Source organism: Emys orbicularis, chromosome 11, assembly GCF_028017835.1.
Source record: "Emys orbicularis isolate rEmyOrb1 chromosome 11, rEmyOrb1.hap1, whole genome shotgun sequence".
Classification (NCBI taxonomy): Eukaryota; Metazoa; Chordata; order Testudines; family Emydidae; genus Emys; species Emys orbicularis.
Window position 1 is genome coordinate 33,323,458 of NC_088693.1, and position 19,279 is coordinate 33,342,736.

The 19,279-nt window shown below is 42.9% G+C and overlaps 1 protein-coding gene across 2 annotated transcripts in view; it reads left to right on the forward strand.

The window, feature by feature from the left end:
* Window positions 1-14,771: 14,771 nt before the first annotated feature.
* The window catches only part of SLC4A10 (solute carrier family 4 member 10), a 176,592-nt gene continuing 172,084 nt past the window's right edge, over window positions 14,772-19,279 (forward strand). For both annotated transcript variants that reach the window (XM_065413209.1, XM_065413210.1), the window contains exon 1: window positions 14,772-14,852. In XM_065413209.1, coding sequence (XP_065269281.1) covers window positions 14,772-14,852 — 81 coding nt within the window. The remainder of the gene's footprint in view (window positions 14,853-19,279) is intronic.

Here is a 19,279-nt window from a genome sequence, read left to right on the forward strand (position 1 = left end):
GCTATACAGCAGCAGCTCCTTGCCTTTTTGCAGCAGATGCTGTATTACGACTGGTATCCGTCATCGTCGTATTCCTCAGTGAGTTCAGTCAGAGGCACCTGGGCAGACATGTTTTGTCTCCTGGAGACTCAGTCCTGCCGGCAGTCCTATCTTGACGATGATGGCTAGCAGTCGTAATGCAGCATCTTCTGCCAAACACCCAGAAGATGCCGATGGCTATCAGTCATGCTGCACCGTCTGCTGCCAGCCTAAGATGTAAAAGATAGATGGAACAGATTTGTTCTGTATTCATTTGCTTCCCCCTCCCTCCGTGAAATCAACGGCCTGCTAAACCCAGGGTTTTGAATTCAATCTTTGGGGGGGCCATTCTGTGTGACAGTTGTTTGTGTTTCTCCCTGATGCACAGCCACCTTTGTTGATTTTAATTCCCTGTAAGCCATGTCGTCACTCGCCCCTCCCTCCCTCCGTCAGACAATAGTTTCGCGCCTTTTTTCAGCCCAGACGCCATAGCACGGGGATCATGGAGCCCGCTCAGATCACCGCGGCAATTATGAGCACCATGAACACCACGCGCATTGTCCTGGAGTATATGCAGAGCCAGAACATGCCAAAGCAAAACCAGGCGATTGCAGCGAGGCGACGAGAGTGATGAGGAAATTGACATGGACATAGACCTCTCACAAAGTACAGGCCCCAGCAATGTGCAAATCATGGTGTTACTGGGGGAGGTTCATGCCGTGGAACGCCGATTCTGGGCCCAGGAAACAAGCACAGACTGGTGGGACCGCATCGTGTTGCAGGTGTGGGACGATTCCCAGTGGCTGCAAAACTTTCGCATGCGTAAGGGCACTTTCATGGAACTTTGTGACTTGCTTTCCCCTGCCCTGAAGTGCCAGAATACCAGGATGAGAGCAGCCCTCACAGTTGAGAAGCGAGTGGCGATAGCCCTGTGGAAGCTTGCAACGCCAGACAGCTACCGGTCAGTCAGGAATCAATTTGGAGTGGGCAAATCTACTGTGGGGGCTGCTGTGATCCAAGTAGCCAATGCAATCAAAGACCTGCTGATATCAAGGGTAGTGACTCTGGGAAATGTGCAGGTCATAGTGGATGGCTTTGCTGCAATGAGATTCCCAAACTGTGGTGGGGCGATAGACGGAACCCATATCCCTATCTTGTCACCGGAGCACCAAGCCACCGAGTACATAAACCACAAGGGGTACTTTTCAATGCTGCTGCAAGCCCTGGTGGATCACAAGGGACATTTCACTAACATCAACGTGGGATGGCCGGGAAAGGTACATGATGCTCGCGTCTTCAGGAACTCTGGGCTGTTTCAAAAGCTGGAGGAAGAGACTTTCTTCCCGGACCAGAAAATAACCGTTGGGGATGTTGAAATGCCTATAGTTATCCTTGGGGACCCAGCCTACCCCTTAATGCCATGGCTCATGAAGCCGTACACAGGCAGCCTGGACAGTAGTCAGGACCTGTTCAACTCTAGGCTGAGCAAGTGCAGAATGGTGGTAGAATGTGCATTTGGACGTTTAAAAGTGCGCTGGCGCAGTTTACTGACTTGGATAGACCTCAGCGAAACCAATATCCCCATTGTTATTGCTGCTTGCTGTGCGCTCCACAATATCTGTGAGAGTAAGGGGGAGACATTTATGGTGGGGTGGGAGGTTGAGGCAAATCGCCTGGCCGCTGATTACGCGCAGCCAGACACCAGGGCGGTTAGAAGAGTACAGCAGAGCGCGATGCGCATCAGAGAAGCTTTGAAAACCAGTTTTGTGACTGATGCCAGGCTACGGTGTGAAACTTCTGTTTGTTTCTCCTTGATGAACCCTCCCCTCCCCCCCGGTTCACTCTACTTCCCTGTAAACTAACCACCCTCCCCTCCCCCCTTCGAGCACCGCTTGCAGAGGCAATAAAGTCATTGTTACTTCACATTCATGCATTCTTTATTAATTCATCACACAACTAGGGGGATAACTGCCAAGGTAGCCCGGGAGGGGTGGGGGAGGAGGGAAGGAAAAGGACACACTGCAGTTTAAAACTTTAAAACTTTAACACTTATTGAAGGCCAGCCTTCTGATGCTTGGGCAATCATCTGGGGTGGAGTGGCTGGGTGGCCGGAGGCCCCCCACCGCGTTCTTGGGCGTCTTGGGGTGAGGAGGCTATGGAACTTGGGGAGGAGGGCTGTTGGTTACACAGGGGCTGTAGCGGCGGTCTCTGCTCCTGCTGCCTTTCCTGCAGCTCAACCATATGCTGGAGCATATCAGTTTGATGCTCCAGCAGCCAGAGCATCGACTCTTGCCTTCTGTCAGCAAGCTGACGCCACCTATCCTCTTCAGCCCGCCACTTGCCCTCTTCAGCCCGCGATTCAGCCCGCCACCTCTCCTCTCATTCATATTGTGCTTTTCTGCACTCTGACATTGACTGCCTCCACGCATTCTGCTGTGCTCTGTCAGCGTGGGAGGACATCTGGAGCTCCGAGAACATATTATCCCGAGTCTGCCGTTTTCTCCTTCTAATCTTCACTAGCCTCTGCGAAGGAGAAACATTTGCAGCTGGTGGAGGAGAAGGGGAGAGGTGGTTAAAAAAGACACATTTTAGAGAACAATGGCACATGTGCTTTCGTTACAAGGTCGCATTTTTCCTCTTATATTGAGGGCCTGCCGGTTTGGTGTGAGAGATCACTCACGCAGTGCCAGGCAACAGAATTCAGCTTGCAGACAGCCATGGTAAGCCACAGTCTTTTGGCTTTTTTAACCTTCATAACGTGTGGGAATGGTTTCAAACAGCAGCACCCTCATTTCCCATACCAAGCACCCATTGGGTTGGCCATTTAAAATGGGTTTGCAGTGTAAAAGGAGGGGCTGCGGTTTCTGGGTTAACATGCAGCACAAACCCAACTAACCCCCCCCCACCCAATTCTCTGGGATGATCACTTCACCTCTCCCCCCCACCGCGTGGCTAACAGCGGGGAACATTTATGTTCAGCCGAGCAGGAACGGGCACCTCTGAATGTCCCCTTAATAAAATCACTCCATTTCAACCAGGTGACCGTGAATGATATCACTCTCCTGAGGATAACAAAGAGAGATAAGGAATGGATGTTGTCTGCGTGCCAGCAAACACCGGGACCATATGCTGCCATGCTTTGTTATGCAATGATTCCAGACTACGTGCTACTGGCCTGGCGTGGTAAAGTGTCCTACCATGGCGGACGGGATAAGGCAGCCCTGCCCAGAAACCTTTTGCAAAGGCTTTGGGAGTACATGAAGGAGAGCTTTCTGGAGATGTCCCTGGAGGATTTCCGCTCCATCCCCATACACGTTAACAGACTTTTCCAGTAGCTGCACTGGCCGCGATTGCCAGGGCAAATTAATCATTAATCATTAAACACGCTTGCTTTTAAACCATGTGTAATATTTACAAAGGTACACTCACCAGAGGTCCCCTGTGTGCCCTCAGGGTCTGGGAGCACGCCTTGGGTGAGTTCAGGGGGTTACTGGTTCCAGGTCCAGGGTGATAAACATATCCTGGCTGTTGGGGAAACCGGTGTCTCCGCTTCCTTGCTGTGAGCTATCTTCATTGTCTTCATCATCATCTTCCTCGTACCCCGAACCCGCTTCCCTGTTGCGTGATTCTCCATTGATGGAGTCAAAGCACATGGTTGGGGTAGTGGTGACTGCACCCCCTAGCATGGCATGTAGCTCCGCGTAGAAGCGGCATGTTTGCGGCTCTGCCCCGGACCTTCCGTTTGCCTCTCTGGCTTTGTGGTAGGCTTGCCTTAGCTCCTTAATTTTCACGCGGCACTGCTGTGCGTCCCTGTTATGGCCTCTGTCCTTCATGGCCTTTGAGACTTTTTCTAATATTTTGCCATTTCGTTTACTGCTACAGAGTTCAGCTAGCACTGATTCGTCTCCCCATATGGCGAGCAGATCCCGTACCTCCCGTTTGGTCCATGCTGGAGCTCTTTTGCTATCCTGGGACTCCATCATGGTTACCTGTGCTGATGAGCTCTGCGTGGTCACCTGTGCTCTCCACGCTGGGCAAACAGGAAATGAAATTCAAAAGTTCGCGGGGCTTTTCCTGTCTACTAGGTCAGTGCATCCGAGTTGAGAGTGCTGTCCAGAGCGGTCACAACGAAGCACTGTGGGATAGCTCCCGGAGGCCAATAACGTTGAATTCCGTCCACACTACCCCAAATCCGACCCGCAAAGGCCGATTTCAGCGCTAATCCCCTCGTCGGAGGTGGAGTAAAGAAACCGGTTTAAAGGGCCCTTTAAGTAGAAAAAAAGGGCTGTACATTCCCTCTGAAGCGTCTGGCATCAGCCATTGTCAAAGGACAAGATATTGTGCTAGATGGACCATTGTCTGACATTGTGTGACCATTCTTATGTCTGGTCTAATAACTGTTTTGCTTGGGCCCATGTCCACTATTCTCATACATTTCACAAATCCTGCTACACACTCAATAGTCAAACTTCCATTGTTATTGTTTTACCGACTAGACTAAAACTTAAATGGTGGGACTGATCTTTGTACATTACAGCTTTGGGCCCCTCAGAGGGACTTTCACTTTGTGATGCTCTGTCCTGGCAAGCCTTATAATTATAATAATTCTTTTGTGGCCCTTTCCCCCCCCCCCCCAGTACCAACATTTAATTGAACTGCTTACTTTAATTTTTGCATTATTGCCAATTTCAATTGTTTTACAAATTAAATGTATCACTTTTTCAAATTGTCCAAAAATGTCACAAACTCTTACAGAGCTTATGGCAATCACCTTTCCATCTTCCTTACTAGCCTCTGCTTCCTTCTCTGGTGTGTTGCTGCAAGGAAAGATTCAAGTTCTGTGGCAAATTCAACAGATTCTTGGGCTGTCTCTCTTCGCTAATCTTGATCTGCAAGTTTAAGACCAGCTGAGCATCTATAAATTACCCATTTATCCTGAAAGTCCTTGTTGATATCTGGATATGCCAGGAGCACAATCTCTGCAGGTCCTCTGTCAACTCAGGGTGGAGTATGTTCTTTCTAGCTCTCAGCTGTGCCCTGGACAGCTCATCTTGATAGCTCCAAACAGCATATCAAGGCTTTGGATAACTCAGACTTTTCTGGGGCTAAGTTTTGAGCACCGTAAAAACTGGATCACTCAAGTTGTCTGCTAAAAACCCCCCTTTCTGTCCATCTTCTCAGTCAGTCTTTTGAGCTATAATTTTGAACTGAGTCAAATAAACCTCCCAGGGAGCTTTTTCTCTCAAAGATCGTGGCTTTTTACATTATTTGAGCTGGAACAATCTGATCTCTCTCCTCTGGGCCTTTATGGGTTACAAACTGGGTAGAAAACTTGTAAATATTCAATCTTACCCAAGTCCTGTGACTGGCCCAATTCCATATCCAGGTGGCTACCTTCTGTTTTGATCTATAATCCTTTGATTTCTTTCTCAAGATGATTTTTCAGCTCTTTAAGTGCTTGCTGCAGCTCATCTGTTATTAAGTTCCAGGCCGGCTAGAGTTTTCTTGGTCGCCACTCTTCCCCCTGTTTTTGTAGAAAATCTCTGGTCCATGACAGTCAGGTTGCTGGCTCACCTCCTCAATCCGTTGTGCCATTCCAGACTGAGGGCACGTCTTCACTACCCGCCGGATCGGCGGGTAGCAATCGGTCTATCGGGGATCAACTTATCGCGTCTAGTGAAGACACGATAAAATCGATCCCTGATGGCTCTGCCGTCGACTCCAGAAATCCACCGCGGCAAGAGGCGGTAGCGGAGTCGACGGCGGCGCGGCAGCGGTCGACTTGCCGCCGTCCTCACAGCCAGGTAAGTCGACCTAAAATACGCCACTTCAGCTACGCTATAGATTTCTCAATCTATCCAGACACTTTGTAGTTGTTGCTGCATCAAATTTCACTTCCACCTGCAAGTCATCTCTCAGCCCTTTCAGGGACACCTCCAGATGCTACTTTAATTCCTTTTGCAAAGCCTCCAGCTATTTCAGAGGAATCCAACTGCGGAAGATATTTTCTTCGCTCATAGTTCCAAGCCTCTTTCAGCCAGCACTGTGCTCCAGAAGCTCTCTCTCTAGGTTTTTTCTTCAGACTCCCAGTGCTTTTTTTTTTTTTTTTTTTTTTTTGCTGTCTCTTGGGCTTTCTGCTCCTTTTCTGTGTCTGTTTCTGTGGTGTTTCTCACTGCATCAATCTCATGCACACCAGTCCAGTCCACTTAATCCCCTGTCCCTGAGTTTCAGATCATAGCAGAAAGCCCATTGGGCCACATGGCTGATTCCTACTCCACTCTGGCATGTGGGTTTATTTTGAGATGGAGTCCCCTATTGTTTCAGCTGACTATTCCATAAAGGAGCTCAGTTGCTGCCTTCTTAATGACAAGTTAAATGGTTGTGGTACTAATCTCCAGTTGCGTGGGGATGAATTTGTGACCTCAGTTTTTCAGTGTTACTTGAAAATCTGTGTGCTTTGTTTGAGTTGTGGATGCCTACATTGTACTACCTTAGTGGACAGATAGCATTACCTGGTTTTAAGCTCTGATTCTTGATTTCTGTATCAGTACTGTGGTCCTGTAGAAGACCTGATAGTGACTTTTGCACCTGCTTTTAAATCTTGTGTGAAATATTAATAACTGCTCTCTTTGTACCCTACTAAAACTGACTGCTGATCCACCCGAGGAGTGTCAACTCCAGCTGCTGCAAAATCAGCAGAGGCTGGACTATTCCTAGTACCAGTAACAGCAATTCTATGTTGAAGTTTCTTCCTTCGTAGTGGACAATCCCGTCACACAATTTAAAGAGTCTTTAACCTCAACTTGTGCAACAAACAGAGCCTTTCCTGTATTTGAAATGCTTATAGATCGAGAAAATGTGTATATGCCATCCTTTTACCTCTGACCACAGGATCCCTGTTAACATTGTGCTAAATCTGTGTTTCACAAACAGCATGTTTTGTGAGCATCTGAAAGGAAGTGATTCTGACTGAGATACAGATTCTGTACAGTGGTACAAAGCAGCTGAATAACTGCATATGAAGAAATATAAATTATTTTTAGCCACATCCAACATTCTCCAGGATTTTGTAAGTGTGTGCCCCTGTATCTCTTTCACTTGGAAAATAGTCTATCAGACTTAGCACGTTTAGTGGCACTATTTTGATTCTAAAAAGCAGCCATTTTTAAACTTATGGTTGCAAACCTCTCATTTATTTGTTATGAGCAGAAATGAGTAAGGACTGAGTAAGGGTTGTGGGATATGTCCCAAAATGCACAAGATGGAAGGTCTGGACAAATTTTAAACACAACTGTACATTTAATATCAGAATGAAGATAGTTATGGTATGAGGAATTATAAAAATAAGTATAATGGAATACACATTTGAGTCTGGGATTTTTTCCCCTCTTGCCATCATATATGAATTTTCCGTAATTTTTGTTTGAGAACCTTTGAGGTGCCTTATTTGTACATATTTAAAAGAAGAGAGAATTCTTGGGCATCAAATATTTTTTCCATGGAGAAAGTGGTTTATATCTCGTGGGCTGAATGTTCGAAAGGGTTAGGCTTCTGTTTAGGCTCCTGACTTCCATTGAAATAGGGAAGTTAGGAGCTTAACTCCTTTTGAGCATTCAGCCCAGAGTGATTAAGCAGATGTTCTTGTTCACCTGAGATGCTCTCAAAGCCTCGAATGTTATTGGGTTGAAGGATTCCCTTCCCCATCTTTGGTCCCCATCTTAAAAGAGTAGTTTCTGGTTGATATTGACCACTTTGGAACTTCATAGTTTGCAAGAATCCCCAAATCTGCAGCTTCTGCAATCCAAGCAGGTGCCACTCCAGTGAAAACCTTTGAGCCAGCCTTTGCTGCACTTTTAAATATATTGTGTTTTCAAAAAGGCAAATTCTTTGTGCATCTTGCTTGCCACAGTTCTTTATGTCAAGCTGTGGTTGTGATTCTAGAAGGGAGTCACTTAATGGGCATGTCTATCCTTGCCTTATTCCTGAACTCAGTTTTGCCTGTGCTTCCCCACTTCCATCCTTCTCTTATTTTATCAATATTCTTCCCAAATGTTGCAGTTATATTTAATAAACAGTAGCTTTTTAGAGATATTCCTTATGCACAGTCTCCTTGCATCCAGTGATGCAATTGTTGCAAAAAGCAACTGTTCTTTTGACCTTGAGAAGGATCTCAGGCCAATTTTCTCTAGCTTTCTTTTAACCTGCCTTTCAGTGGTGCTTGCTGTTACAGGTATTTTTTCTAGAATCTATTTCCTCTTCTGTGGCACAGTGTCTAACACCTCACTGGGTTTCCTTTTCTTTCCTTCCTTTTCCTTTGTGTCTCTGAATGGCTCATTCTGTAACCCTTGCAAACACTGCAGTTTAACAACCTAATTCTTTCCCTTTCAGGTGCTACTTTAGTAGGAAATCTCACACATACACACATTGGTGTAAGTTGCCTCCCCACCCTAACCCTTGAGCATGAAGCCAATGGCTTGTGGAACTTTCTCAATTGTAGACAAAATAGCATGTTATCATTGCAATAATGTTAGTAAATTAACATTAAATACTACAACTTCACTGCTGTCTTCTTTTTAGTCAGACCCTTTTGAACATCTGTTTTACTAATACACCTCTACCCCGATATAATGCGACCTGATATAACACAAATTCAGATATAACGCGGTAAAGCAGTGCTCCGGGGGGCGGGGGGGGGGGGAAAGGGCAGGACTGCGCACTCCGGCGGATCAAAGCAAGTTCGATATAGCGCGGTTTCACCTATAATGCGGTAAGATTTTTTGGCTTCCGAGGACAGCGTTGTATCGGGGTAGAGGTGTACTACTCTGCACTGGGAATACACATTAAGGGCAATAGACGTGGGGATAGTGGGACACTGTCCCTGGAATAGCATATAATGGGAAGAGAAAATGTTGTTATGTTTTCCACCTTATGATCGTTTCTCTTTATGGCAGAAACTTTGGGGAATTAAGGCCTAATCCTGCAGTTTAGATGGGGACAAAACTGTTTTGACTTCAGAGGGAGTTTTGCTGGGGTAGGGAGTGCAAGATTTTGATTCTTCCTTGACACTCCTTTTTTCATCTCCAAAGTCCTTTCCCTTTTCACTCTGTTTTTCCTTTGCCCTTTTCCATCATGTATAACTGTATCCCCTCTTGATACTGCTCTTCCCACCTTCTCCAGGAACCAGCATTTCCATCCAGCTCTCTTTCTCTGTCCAACATAAAATCTAAAAAGGAAACAATAGCTTTATTTATACTTTTTAAACAGAGCAAAGAATTTTGTGAAGCAGCCTTACAAAATAGTTTGCACTCCATATCTTTGATAAGACTCCCACCCAATCTTTGGATTTCCCAGACTCCAAAACCTGCACGATCTTCTTATCTCAAAGCTGTTCCATCATGAAATTTGCACTGCTGAACACATGGCTAAGATTCACTTCAAGACCAAATTGAATGGTAGATTTTTTTTTTTTTTTGCCTCCTCATCTATGAGACACAGCTTGCTCTTTTGCTAAGTGCAAACCAGCTCATGCTGGTAGAAACTGTTTTTTGCTTGAGGCAAAATGACTGGCACTAAACATGGCCTAAGCTATAGGAAAATCTGGATTTGCAATTTTTGTGTGTAGAAGGAAAATGGCAGACACACAAACTATACTGTGGACCATCCTTAGCTGGTGTAAGATGATGTAGCTCCATTGACTTCAAGATCTTTTAATGCAAAATTATCTCCACTGTATAAGATGATACTATACACACTGCATATACTATGCAGTTCGTTGTAACATTATAAATGAAACAGCTAAAATTATTTGCTACTAGATTTACAAAATAGTAATCATAGTGTCATAGAGAAGAAAACTTAGTAGCTTATGGGTAGAGGTGTCAGTAACTGGATAGTATTCAAAATGAAATATATACTTTTGACTGTTTTTACAATTTGTGTGGAGACTGATGATGGCAAACAATTCAGGAAAGAATCTCTCTGCCTGTCCCCAGTTAGCTTCTGGCTCCTTCTAGTGGCCAGTTGGCAAGGAAAGCGGAGAGGTTATTTACTCTTTGTGGACAGACACTGCAAACTACAGTTCTTGCATTAGTGCTTAGAGTGCTAAACTTTGTATTTTCATCCTTTAAAATGATGATATAGCTCTGTTGCTAGGCTAAATCTCATCACATAAAATGGGGTGTGCATACACAGAGCATTGATCACAGACATCTTAGCAACATATATTGTTCATCCAGTCATTTTCCATTTCTTTTCTCTATCACCTTTTTCACAACTATATCATAGGAAAGAAGCTTGCTGAATTTTAGAGGGTCATGTCAGTGGATTATATATATGAAAAGATCTGTTATACTCTTTTACATGTACTTATGCAGCCATCGGTCACAATATGATACTTGTGGAGCAGTAAATTTGTAAATGGCAGCAGCTGATTGTACAATCTTGTAATGCTGCATTGTGTTATAAAAAGGCTGAAAAGTTTTCCCTTGAATCAAACGATGCAGCGCTGAGAATTTGTTCACATTTTATATCGGGTAAAGAAGAGTTGTTGTTCTGTCCACATTGTTTGCAAGTCACCCGGTGGCGGTTGAGGAAGAGGTGGTATTGTTTTAAGCCACTTTGCACTTCACCAGTCTTGGCCTGATCTGGTCTCCTAGTGCAGTTTAGAGCAGCCTTGAGACTGCTCTAAGTTGCACCAGTTGCCAGTGGCTGTTACAGCAGCCAGTGATCTCAGGACATAGGGCCATATCAGATAAGCCCCTTTGATAGCATGCCCCCTGCACCCATCTTCACAAAGCATAGGAGCTGCAATAGTGAGTCTCATTAGGATCCCTATATGATTCTTCTGTGACCAGTTATGCTACCTTTAGCACTACTTTATTCTGGGGGAGTGGTACAGAACTGCCTTAATGCAGCCCAGGGTCTGGCCCATTGTATGCTATAAAACAGTTAACGTTTAGAACAAAATAAAATTCCTTCCTTAAAGGTAAACTTGAAGGTATTCATGGAAGATACCATTTTGCTGCTATTAGTCATAATATGAATGCTTCATGCCAAAGCTGATTAACCGGAAGTTGCTAAGAGCAATTACTGTAACTGTATAGTAACACTGTTAAAGTAATGGAGTAGAATGGATTTGGGTGACTTAATTTAGAAACCATTTACTTCTGGCTGAAGTTTCTTATTATTCAGTGGTAAAGATGGGAAGCTAAATTCCACCCAATGGCATGCAAGCCACTTGAGTCAATGGAATTACATCAGGGATGAATTTAGCCAAGCTGTGTTTATTTAAAACTTGGTAAAATGTAGCCAATAGCAGTATGTTTAGAAAATGTTCTGAGGAAATATTCCTGAATTTTCAGGCCGATGAACTAATAGTAGTTTCCAAATGCCATTAATAACTTAAATTATTCTATGGCTTTAGAATTCAGGAAGGAGCTAGGAAATGATAACTTCACAATTTGTCAGCTATATATGTTCTCTTTAATTCTGAGTAGAGCTGTCAAGCAATTAAAATTGTGATTAATTGCATGATTAAAAAATTTAGTCATGATTAATTGCACTGTTAAACAATAATAGAATACCATTTATTTAAATATTTTTGGATGTTTTCTAAATTTTCAAATAGATTGATTTCAATTGGGACACAAAATACAAAGTGTACAGTGCTCATTTTATATTTATTTTTTATTACAACCTAATACAAGTACTGTAGTGCAATCTCTTTATAATGAAAGTTGAACTTACAAATGTAGAATTATGTACAAAAAATAACTGCATCAAAAAATAAAACAATGTAAAACTTTAGAACTACAAGTCTACTCAGTCCTACTTCAGCCAATTGCTCAGACAAACAAGTTTGGTTACAATTTGCAGGAGATAATGCTGCCCATGTCTTGTTTACAATGTCACCTGAAAGTGAGAACAGGCTTTCCCATGGCACTGTTGTAGCCGGCATTGCAAGATATTTAGGTGCCAGATGCGCTAATGATTCATATGTCCCTTCATGCTTCAACCACCATTCCAGAAGTCATGTGTCCATGCTGATGACAGGTTCTGCTTGATAATGATCCAAAGCAGAGTGGACTGATGCATATTCATTTTCATCATCTTAATCAGATGCCACCAGCAGAAGGTTGATTTTCTTTTTCTGTGGTTCGGGTTCTGTAGTTTCCACATCAGAATGTTGCTCTTTTAAGACATCTGAAAACATTCTCTACACCTTGTCCATCTCAGATTTTGGAAGGCACTTCAGATTCTTAAACCTTGGGTTGAGTGCTATATCGACTCTTAGAAATCTCACATTGATACCTTCTTTGTGTTTTGTCAAATCTGCTGTGAAAGTGTTCTTAAAATGAACTTGTGCTGGGTCATCATTCGAGACTGCTATAGCATGAAATACATGGGAGAATGTGTGTAAAACAGAACAGGAAGAACAATTCTTCCCCCAAGGAGTTCAGTCACAAATTTAATTAACATCTTTTTTTTAATGAGCATCATCAGCATGGCAGCATGTCCTCTGGAATGAAGGGACATATGAATCTTTAGCGCATCTGGCACGTAAATGCCTTGCAATGCCAGCTATAAAAGTGCCCTGTGAATGCCTGTTCTCACTTTCAGGTGATATTGTAAATAAGAAGCAGTCAGCAGTATCTCCCTGCTAAATGTAGACAAAATTGTTTGTCTTAGCAACTGGCTGAACAAGAAGTAGGACTGAGTGGACTTGAAGGCTCTAAAGCAGAGGTGGGCAAACTATGGCCCGCGGGCCACATCCGGCCTGCGGGATCGTCCTGCATGGCCTTTGAGCTCCCGGCAGGGGAAGCTAGCCCCCGGCCTCTCCCCTGCTGTCCCCCCTCCCCTGCAGCCACGCCGCTGCGCGGACAGCACAGCGTGCGTCTGCCCACCTCCCAGGCTTTCCAATAAGCCTATCCTGCTGCTCTGAGCAGCATTGTAAGGGGGTGGGGAGCCGGGGGGGAGGTCCCGGGGGGCAGTCAGGGGACAGGGAGTGGTTGGATGGGGCGGAGGTTCTGGGGGTGGTGGTGGTCAGGAGGCAGTGAGCAGGGGGCTTGGATGGGGGTGGGGTCCCGGGAGGGGGCGGTCAGGGGACAAGGAGCAGAGGGGGTTGGATAGGAAGTGGGGTCCCGGAGGGTGGTTAGGGGCGGGGGGTCCCGGGAGGGTCAGGGGACAAGGAGCAGGGGGAGTTGGATGGGTGGTGGGTTCTGAGGGGGGCAGTCAGGGGGCGGGAAGTGGGAGGGAGTGGATAGGGGGTGGGGGGCAGGCTGTTTGGGGAGGCACAGCCTTCCCTACCTGGCCCTCCATACTGTTTTGCAACCCCAATGTGGCCTTTGGGCCAAAATGTTTGCCCACCCCTGCTCTAAAGTTTTACATTGTTTTGTTTTTGAGTGCAGTTATGTAACAAAAAAATCTATATTTGTAAGTTATACTTTCATGATAAAGAGATTGCACTACAGTACTTGTATGAGGTGAATTGAAAAATAGTATTTCTTTTGTTTATCATTTTTACAGTGCAAATATTTGTAATAAAAACGATAATATAAAGTGAGAACTGTACACTTTGTATTCTATGTTGTAATAGAAATCAATATATTTTAAAATGTAGAAAAACATCCAAAATATTTAATAAATTTCAATTGGTATTCTATTGTTTAACAGTGCGATTAATCGCGATTAATTTTTTTGAGTTAATGGCATGAGTTAACTGCGACTAATCGACAGCCTTAATTCTGAGAAATGACATTTTGTCCATGTATCATTGTTCTAGCTCAGTATCCGTCTTAATGTTAATCTAACAATAATTGTTTTATAACTGTCCTGCTGTGCACTGGTATAAAATAACTAAAATAGATGTATTGTAATATATAGTTAGAATACTATTGTGTATTGTTAATAAAAAAATTTAAAATTACTGAAAGGGCATTGTAAGTCTTGCTGTCTTGAAAGGTTTATAGGAACTAAACAAATCCAGATACATGATTGTTTTGTTTGGTATCAAAACACATTTTTACCGTCCTAATACTGGCATGTTTTCAAGGCATGCTGTTTTCAGGGCTGTTAACATGGAACAATGCAGTGAGCATGCAAATTCTTGAAAAGAAACACAAAAATTATTTAAGCAAGCAATATTTTTCATTTAATAAGGACTGAGATTTGTAAATTTGTATTAAAAAGCTGTTTAAGTGCCATATAGGTATTTAAATGCTTTGCTGCTTTGGAATTGTTTATGATCTTTCTGGTAATTTTCCCTTGGATCACATTTTGATGCTTCTTCTGGATAGCAATATTGCTTGTTGAGAAGTGGTCATGCAAATAAAATTTCATAACCCGGATATGTCACATTTGCTGTTTGCTAATGCAAACTGGGTTGCATAATATCGGTCTCCTTTAGCTGACCAGATATAAAAACAAAATCCATAATGGCACTCTAGTTTTTATAGTAACGCAAGTGAAGAGGTGAAGGATGTGGCTTGCTCTGTTTGGATGATGCAGGATTGCTTTAAGCAGTAAGCTTACTGTTTTCAGATAGCATTAGCAGCATCAGTGATATAGCTGTATCAGTCTCCTTGAATACTGGATGCCTTTGATCGCACAGAGGAAACTATATTTAAGATCTGATTTCTTGATGGCAATGACTTCAGCAGTTATTGATGGGCAGATCGGCTGTTGATGCTTTCTTCACTAGCCTACAAGATGCTGACAGAGAGATGGCTATGTAATGTTCTTTTATAAGATAGGAAATGGAATATTTGGGGGTTTCTGGAAATAGGAAGGTCATGCAGCTTGGAACCGGTGAGCCATTCCAATCTCTAAGTCATCAGGTATGACCTCATGATTTATACAGTACTAATTTCTAGCATAGTGTTTGTTTTTCAGTGGTAGGCTATATTAGTTTGTGTTACTGTTTATTGTGGGATTTTCTACAGGATAGAGGATAGACTGTTTACCTAATACATAAGCAAACCAAATATTTTTTGGAAATTTAACATGCAGTTAATTGCCAGTGAACTAGCATAAGAGTACTGATTATATTTTAAATGTAAATTTTAATATGTATATAATTTTTTCCAGTTCAAACATGGTAATAGATTTTGAGGTTATAGCTTTTGATATGACGTAAAATAACAAAGAACGAGAAGATGGTATTGCATTTTACGTTGCATTATCGTTACACAGCACCTTTACACCTAATTGTTAACTAATATTGTACATCACTCTTATGAAAGCAGTTGTTTTACCTACCATGGCAGGTTATTTAAAACAGTTTATCACATTGTGTAACGAGTCTGAGTTATTCTGCAAGAAAAGATCTTTGCTTTATGTTGCACTAGCAGGTTTTTGCTCTATTTCTGGTCAGTTTTAAGACTAGAAGCTCATTGAAAATGAAAGCAAAAGTTTGGCAAGCTACTTCTCACTTTTAATTTATTAGTGTTGGTGACTAATAATTATACTAATGGCCTGAAAACAGAGGTGATTGATCATTTAATTATTTAGAATTTTCCCAAAATGTAATTAAAATGTACTTTAATATGCTATAGCATTTTATATTTTAATCATTATCAACCTTATTGAAAGGGTGTTATCATGGGGTTTATTAATGTACTGTGGAGTCAGGTAATAAAACCTAACTATAGAAATGAAAGTAACTGGGATGGTACTTTATGTAAGATTTTTAATGCAGCAATAATAGCCTAATTTTATGTGCTGGACACAAAATGAAATTGAAAATACTGTAATCAGCTTAGCTGTGTTCCTTACAAATGGTGGATAAGAGTCATGGAAAGCAGTTCAATTTTGGGCATCCTGTATACAGTTTAAGGAGATTATATTTGAAATTATGAGAGAGATTTATTTTTACAAATGATATTTAGCCCCATTTTAACAGATTCTAGCTTTTTTCCCCCAGAAGATTTCCATGGAAACACATTTGGTTATATGTTTTAAAAGCTACACTCAGGGTTGAAGGTAACATGAAATGCTTCCTGTTACCTGCTTTACCCTCTGCACATGACAATTTTCACATATAATTGGAGCCCAGTTTGGCACAAATAGTAGGTATTTCCTGACCTCAAAGCACAGGATTAAATGATCAAGGATTTAAAATGTTGTTTTATGTTTCAAAAATGTAAATATATAAAATGCATAGGGGGATTTTCATTATTCTTTTGGTCTGGATTTTGCAATTAAAGGCATATTCCAATTTCCCCATAGTTTAATGACAGTCAATTGGAAAGTGTGCTGGAGAACACAGAAGAGGTCTAAAACTCCAGCACGTGCAGGGAATTGATTCAGTAAAAGTGGCTGGCTGTCACATCATTTTTAATTAAAAATATATTTTTAAACAATATTCTACTTACTGATATTGACTATAATTTATAGGTTTCCCAGTCTACTTATCCAGCTTATGTTCTTATTAATAATAGGGAAGATTGCCATCCTCTTAAGCTTGAGTAGTTTTGGAATGATTTAACTATACCTTTCAGTTGCTACAAGACTTGTTTAATCTGTTAGAATTTATTTTCAGTATTTTAATGTATTAGTCACAATGAGTACATTCTGTTTCTTGGCATTGCTGTGAAATTCCTGAAAGTATTGGTTTCATGGTATTTTGGTGCTTTTCAGTGTATTCAAGACCTTCTCAAAAGGACCAAATCACCCAAGCTTCTTTGTTCTTTTATACAACTGTAATTTAAAACGTTGATATACCTATAATTTTGGACCTGCTCCTATGATCCTCCTTGCTCAGGTAAAACTCTTTCGCCTTGATGGGAGTTTTGCCTGAGTAAGAACTGCAGGGTCATGCACTTTCATAGAACTGGATCCTATTTAATCAGAAAAAGAAAACATTTCTATTAGTTCTTCAGGGCAGAGACTGTCTCCTTACTATGTGTTTGTACAGCACCTAGCACAATGGGGTCCGGTCTTGGCTGGAGCTCTAGGTACTGTGGTTGTAAAAGTAATAATCAAATATTAAAAATTTTTGGACATGAATTGACGGGGTGTCCTGCATCCAACTGAATCTGCAAGGGGAAATAAAGTGGCAGATTGTAATTACTTGCGCTAGGATTGACATTCTGCCTCTTTTAAAAAGTGCCATGGAGTTATTAATGATCATACGTGCTCAAGATTGTGGCCTTATCTCTCATTCAAAGACAATCCAGCAGTTTAGGTGTGAAGCTGTTTTTTTGGAGGATCAGAAGGCAACAGGCCAGAGAAGTACATTTAGGAAGAGCAGTTCATTTTTGGGACAACATACAGCAGCAAGATGTAGATATATGCTTGAGATTTGGGATCTCTATAATGTGATTTGAATAGTTAAACATAGAGGAGCCACATTTGCTTGTAAAGATAAAGGGTAAAAATCTGCTGTCAGATATACCAGTGTAACTTTGGCTTAGTGGAAGTTAATGGAGTTACATTGGTGTAACCAAGAGCAGAATTTGGGCCATCGTTTATAATGGTCATACATTTTTTAAACGAGCTTATTCCAAACATCAATAACTAAAGAATGGTATCCTAAGGAGAAAGGAGCACTCATCAATATGACTGCCACTAGGCACACTGCTGCAACTGCAGGCCATGCATGCATTTTATTAATCATTATGATTTTTCTGGCTATTAATATTTTGTTTATAATACTATAACTCGTAGGAGCACCAGTCCTTGACCAAGACCCCATTGTGCTAGGTGCTGTACAAACACAGAACAAAAAGACAGTCCGGTGCCAAGATAGGGATATGGGTTCCATCTATCGCCCCACTACAGTTAGGGAATCCCATTGCAGCAAAGCCATCCACTATGACCTGCACATTTCCCAGAGTCACTACCTTTGGTAGCAGCAGCTCAGTGATTGCTTTGGCTACTTGCATCACAGCAGCCCCCACAGTAGATTTGCCCGTTCCAAATTGATTCCCGACTGACCGGTAGCTGTCTGGTGTTGCAGGCTTCCACAAGGCTATCACCACTCGCTTCTCAACTGTGAGGGCTGCTCTCATCTTGGTATTCTGGTGCTTCAGGGCAGGGGAAAGCAAGTCACAAAGTTCCATGAAAGTGCCCTTACGCATGCGAAAGTTTCGCAGCCACTGGGAATCATCCCACACCTGCAACACTATGCGGTCCCACCAGTCTGTGCTTGTTTCCCGGGCCTAGAATCAGCATTCCGCAGCTATAACTTGCCCCATTAACAGCATGATCTCCAAAGCACCGGGGCCCGCAGTTTGAAAGAATTCTGTGTCCATGTCCTCATCACTCTCCTCGCCACGCTGCCGTAGCCGACTCCTCCTCGCCTGGTTTTGCAGATTCTGGTTCAGCATAAATTGCACAATAATGCGCGAGGTGTTTACAATGTTCATGACTGCTGTCTTGAGCTGAGTGGGCTCCATGCTTGCCGTGGTATGGCATCTGCACTGTTCACCTAGGAAAAAAGGCGCGAAACGGTTGTCTGCCGTTGCTTTCCCGGAGGGAGGGGAAGGATGTACCCAGAACCACCCGCGACAATGTTTTTGGCCCCATCAGGCATTGGGATCTCAACCCAGAATTCCAATGGGTGGAGGAGACTGCGGGAACTATGGGATAGCTACCCACAGTGCAACGCTCCGGAAGTCGATGCTAGCCTCAGTACATGGACGCACACCGCCGAATTAATGTGCTTAGTGTGGCCGCATGCACTCGACTTTATACAATCGGTTGCCAAAAATCGAAATCCCATAGTGTAGACATACCCTTCTGAGTTCTACAGATTTCCTTCCCCCCCGCCCCCCTGGCTTTTTTTTTTTTTTTGGTAGAAATTATCTTGGCTTTTTGGACTGAACAAGTCCCAGGAGATAAATGAATGCTTGGAAATGCTGGATGGCCATAGAAGAGTAGAACGTTTGCAGAACTGTTTGAGGCACAGAGTAGTCTCTTCCTCCATCTACTAACTCCTCATCCCTCCACAACTCGCTCTGTTGAATCTGTTTGCTTCCCCTTCCAGCCCCTGCAAGAGCTGCACAGCCTATAGGAGTGAGCATTCTGGTGCAGAGACAACCAGTTCACAACTCTTACCTGGAAAGTAAAGGCAGTGTGATGAACCAACTATTCCAATCTGCTGTGGCTACTGGAAGGGATTCCCTAACTGGAGTTTTGCTGAGTGTCACCTTCCTCCCCCCTTTCTCAGCAAGAAAGAGCGCACATCCTTAAACGTGCTGCCTGGTTTTCACCCATTCCTGTTTACATAACTTGAAGATGGGCATTTTAATGTTGGCTTCTT